Source organism: Physeter macrocephalus, chromosome 4 (assembly GCF_002837175.3).
Source record: "Physeter macrocephalus isolate SW-GA chromosome 4, ASM283717v5, whole genome shotgun sequence".
In the NCBI taxonomy this organism is placed as follows: Eukaryota; Metazoa; Chordata; class Mammalia; order Artiodactyla; family Physeteridae; genus Physeter; species Physeter macrocephalus.
The window spans coordinates 125,801,924-125,807,376 of record NC_041217.1 but is presented as its reverse complement, the minus strand read 5'-3'; the positions used below and the strand labels follow the sequence as shown (position 1 = coordinate 125,807,376).

Genomic DNA, 5,453 nt, shown 5'->3' with positions numbered 1-5,453 from the left:
TCCAAAATATACAAACAGCTCATGGAGCTCAATATCAAAAAAACAAAAAATCCAATTTAAAATTGCAAGGAAGACCTAAATAGACATTTCACCAAAGAAGACATACAGATGTCCAAGAGGCAAATGAAAAGATGCTCAACATCACTAATTATTAGAGAAATGCAAATCCAAACTACAATGAGTTATCATCTCACACTGGCCATAATGGCCATCATCAAAAAATCTAGAAACAGTAAATGCTGGAAAGGGTGTAGTGTAAAGGGAACCCTCCTGCACTGTTGGTGGGAATATAAATGGATACAGCCACTACGGAGAACAGTATGGAGGTTCCTTAAAAAACTAAAAATAGAACTACCATATGACCCAGCAATCCCACTATTGGGCATATACCCTGAGAAAACCATAATTCAAAGAGAGACATGTACCACAGTGTTCACTGCAGCTCTATTTACAATAGCCAGGTCATGGAAGCAACCTAAGTGTCCATCGACATGGACAAAGAAGATGTGGCACATATACACAATGGAATATTACTCAGCCATAAAAAGGAACGAAACTGAGTTATTTGTAGTGAAGTGGATGGACCTAGAGTCTGTCATACAGAGTGAAGTAAGTCAGAAAGAGAAAAACAAATACCGTATGCTGACTCATCTATATGGAATCTAAAAACAACAACAACAAAAAAATGGTACTGATGAACCTAGTGGCAGGGCAGTAACAAAGAGGTAGACATAGAGAATGGACTTGAGGACACGGAGGGGAGGGGGAAGCCTTGGCGAAGTGAGAGTAGCATGGACATCTATACACTACCAAATGTAAAATAGTTAGCTAGTGGGAAGCAGCAGCATAGCACAGGGAGAGCAGCTCGGTGCTTTGTGATGACCTAGAGGGGTGGGATAGGGAGGGTGGGAGGGAGGCTCAAGACGGAGGGGATATGGGGATGTATGTATGCACGTGGCTGATTCACTTCGTTATGCAACAGAGGCTAGCACAGTATTGTGAAGCAGTTATACTCCAATAAAGATATATTTTTAAAAATACAGTGTATCCCTCTGAGAGTTCATCTTCTAGGTTTCCATGTAATATTCCAAATTAGCTTTTTCCAAGGAGCTTCAAAATCTTGACAAACGCTCCATAATTCCTACGATACATTGTGTGATCTGGCGGCGGATGAAGAGATGAAAAGGGAAGAGAGCAGAGAAGGAAAATGATCGGAGAACCCAACTTGGAAGAGCCCTTTCCAAATGCACAGGGCACAGCACCAGCCAGGTAAGCTAAGGGCACAACAAGCTGCTAGGGGCTTACGGGCTTCTGCAAAGTCACAGTGGGTCATGTCACCACTGCAAGGCTGCTAAATCGTGTGACTAAAAATTGTGTTTATGATCAGAACAGGGTCCCAAAAGAGTCTGCCTGCTAGATTGCTTGAATGTTTTCCAACAAGGGCCCTATTGGCATTTTGGGCAGGATAACTCTTTACTATAAGGAACTGTTTTGCTCCTTGTAGGACATTTAGCCTCCCTAGAATCTGGCCACTGAATGCCAGTGGCACGTCCCAGTCATAAATGACAATCCAGTACAGCCATGGACATTTCCAAACACCTCTTTGCAAGGGATTCAGTGGATATGACCTCCTGTTGAGAATAGCTTTTGAGCTTTCTGTGAAATTACAGATCTGTGTGTTGTGTAGACTTCAAAAACATCAAATCCGTTGGGGAACAAATCAAGTTCTATTCTCAACGGCAAGGTTCGAAGCCTAGGAGGGTGGCTGCTGTGCTGAGTAAGACGTCCTCATGGGAGCTGCCTAACACTTGGCTCGCAGCTCAAGCATCTGACCCCACAGGGTGGCAGGCAGTCATCCTGCCTCTGCAGGCCTGGCCACAGCTCTGGCCTCCCATGTGCCTGAAAGTGCTGGGCTTGGGCGAATTCTCACCAGTGTTTAGAAATCCCTTATTTGTGACAGAATCACCCCCTGGTCTGCCACTTTATGAAAGGAGGTGCTCTTCTGCCCCTTCCTTGCTAACGGGAATGAAGAGAACCATAGAATTTTACGGTCCCAAAAGATTTTAAGAGATCACGTACAGGTGGGAGAAGTGGTGCACAGAGAGGGAAGCAGTTCGCCACCAGTCACACAGCAAAAACAACCAGAATAGTTTACGTCCATAAAGTGCTGTAGCACACAGTCAGTACTCAATAACTGTTACCCGCTAGGATTATTATTCCAACATCCCAGGAAGTCCCGCCATTGCTTTAGGTGGTATTTCCCTGGAAGGCAGGAACTCCACCTACTAGGTTCCTGCTTAATACTCTCAAGTCAAGGACAAGTCCATATGGTTTCTGTCAAAGTCCAAGAGGATGGTCAGGAAATGAAATCAAGATTCTTGTTCACAAGCTCAGAATCCCTTCCTTTGGCATTATGGAGGGCCACTAAGAGACGACACACTCCCATTACCGTGCATGTAGTAAAACACAGAGTGCTAGCAGTGGAAAGGAAGCTGAAGGCTACCTGGCTCACAAGCTTTGTAGAAGGGAAGTCAATGAAACCAAGAGTTGGGCAGGTGGGTAGGTGAGCCAAAGGTCTTTATTCTTGCCCAAGACCCATGGCCAGAGATGGACTTGATAGTGTGACAGGAAGTCATGGAGTAGAAAGGAAGAGAGGCCTGGTGTCTAGGATGCTTTTGTACAGAAGAGGCAGGTGTAATACTGGGGACAGATGGTGGCTGAGACCATTCCACGACCCTTGACCCTCAGCACAGATGCCCTCCTCTCCCTGCTCCATCCCTCATGTCATCTCAAGATGACCTATCTCAAGATCACTGGCCCATCTGTGAAATAAGAAAGCTAATCTAGAACTCTTATTTCTAAAGCATTAATGCACTCAACATTTTCAAAGCACCCTTAAGAACCGATCCTGGCCCTTAAGGAGTTAAGTGTTCCAGCAGGAGAGAGAAGGCACAGGCAAACTCATCTACTACACCTACACAGTGAGTGTCATGTGAAAAGTGTAGTCATGTTCCCCCAGGCCTGCTCTTCAGAACACTAGCTCCAAAAGACACCATGCCTGGAAAAAGGGTTCCAGGGCCAAATGATTTAATAATTTGGAAGTGGGACTACCCTGGTGGTCCAGTGGTTAAGACTCTGTGCTCCCAATGCAGGGGGCCCGGGTTTGATACCTGATGAGGGAACTAGATCCTGCATGCCACAACTAGGAGCCCGCATGCCACAACTAAAGATCCCGTATACCACAACTACAGATCCATGTGCCGCAATTAAGACCCAGCAAGCCAAATAAATAAATAAATAATTTAAAAAAAAAAATAATTTGGAAGTGCGGTTACCCCCACCCATTTCAGAAGACGTAGTACAAATTAAAGTGCTAGAGGCATTAAGATATCTTGCAGTAAAATCATATTAATGCTGATTAAAAACTCAATGATTCTCAAACTCATTTGACTACTAAAGCCTACCAACATCCCATGGCAACGATATTCTATTGAATGTAATTTGCCGGACTCCAACTGGGGTGATCAGGAATGGGTTTGAAGGAGGAGAAAACATTTTGAATGGACCCAAAAGACGAGTAGGATTTTATCAGGCCCAGATGGAGGGAGGATATGAATCCATCGACTCAGCAGACACTTGCTGAGCACTTCCTATGAGCAAGGCCAACCCTCGGTGCCACGCAGACATGCAGACCTTAAAGCCCTGATCTCTGCTTCAGGGCAGAGTGAAGTGCACTGGCTCTGATTTGACAAAAAGCATCTTTTGTTTGGGGAACAGGAGGCACATGGCCAGGGTAAAGCAGGCATGAAAAAGGGAAGAAAGAATAAGGGTGGAGCCAAACAATGTAGGCCTAAGTATGCAAAGAAAAAGGAGCTCTCAGATGTGTTGTTTACCAGGTCACCTCTTCCATGTAAACAGCACTGGCCCAGGCAGTAATGTTCATTTCCCTCTGCCATGGTTGGTAGAGAAACCCCAGGCAAGCCTCTCCCTTCTCTGGGTCTCAGTTTCCTCATCTATAAAATGACTGGACTGACTAAGTTCTCCAAGGCTCCTTGCAGCAGCACCAAAGACAACATATACTAGCACTTAAAGGGAGGAAGGCTATGGGGACAGGAGAATAGCTACTGGTTTGGATGTGTCCACAGGCTTGCAGGAAAATGAGCAGGGGAAAAACGAAGCTAGCTCCACTTCCATTCAGGGCCCAGTCCCTATCCACCAGATATCTCAGACTGTGGTTCTCAAACTAGAAGAATAAATGTAGCACACTTTCCAACAGCCAATTTTTTTCAAAAAATTGAGGAAGGTAAATTTAATTTTTGTACTAAGACTGGGAGATATTGTAGACTCGAATGCAATATTCCCAATGTATTTTAAAGATTTTTTTAAAATGAGGACTTAATAGAAATATCTGCCCTATGCTGGCATTTTGTCTTATGGCCCCAGAGCCCCTGGAGGTGTTCATTCACACTTGGAGGAAACATTCGACTGGGGAACCCAGAGCCTTTGCTATCTAAGTCTTGTAGAGACAGAAGCCTACTTATCCTGATTAAAGCTATGCCAAGGAGGCTGGAACTCACCATTGGACTGGTCTTCCCCATAGTTCTTATGGGATGGTGCATACAAGAACATCAAAGCGAAGACATACAGGTTCCACATGCCATAGATGCCTGTAAAAAAGGCACTGTTCACTTGGACCGTGACGCCACCCCACTTCCAATGGCCTTCAGTCACCTACAGGATAAAGGAGTGACATTCAGTTGGAACCAAGAAGAAACAACTCCAACATAGGAACCAACTAACACAAACACCAAGTCTCTTCCATATATGTGAAAGCGAAGGGCCTTGTAAGAGTCCATCTTTTAATCTGAATCATACTAGTATGACTTAAGGTTAATTGAGGGTTTACTATGCGTCAGGCACAAAGTCAGTGGTTCTCATCTTGGCTGCACATCAGCATCACCATGCAGGGTAGTGTCTCTTCCTTAAACAGCAGCACATCATTATCCCTAATTTAACGAAATGGCATTTGAGTCTTTAACCCTTATCTACAATTATAGTTCCTCCTCTGCTACCTGTCTTCCCAGTTGGATGTAAACTCCCTGCAGGCAGAGACCAGTTCTGGTGTGTTTTCTGCCGTATCTTCAGCACCTGATATACCACAGGGTTGGTTAAATAAACAAATGGGTGCTCGGAGTGAGTAGTTTTCCTGAGTGGGGCAGTACGGAGAAGCAGACAGACACAGGCTTGAAGTCAGAGACCTGGATTCAAGTCCAGGCTCTATCACTCACTTTCTGTTTAATGTAAGAGAAGTAAGATTAAGACTCTAAACTTCAGTTTTCTGAAGTGCAAAACAAAAACTTGCAGGGTTACTAAGGAGAATTAAGTAAAAATCTTTCTAGGGCTTCCCTGGTGGCGCAGTGGTTGAGAGTCCGCCTGCCGATGCAGGGGACACG

General features: G+C 44.7%; 1 protein-coding gene across 5 annotated transcripts in view; it reads right to left on the bottom strand.

Moving 5' to 3' along the window:
- The window catches only part of WLS (Wnt ligand secretion mediator), a 108,546-nt gene that overhangs the window by 13,160 nt on the left and 89,933 nt on the right, over positions 1-5,453 (bottom strand). For all 5 annotated transcript variants that reach the window (XM_028489270.2, XM_007118735.3, XM_007118734.4 and 2 more), the window contains one exon: positions 4,578-4,731. In XM_028489270.2, the coding sequence (XP_028345071.1) occupies positions 4,578-4,731 (154 nt within the window). The remainder of the gene's footprint in view (positions 1-4,577; positions 4,732-5,453) is intronic.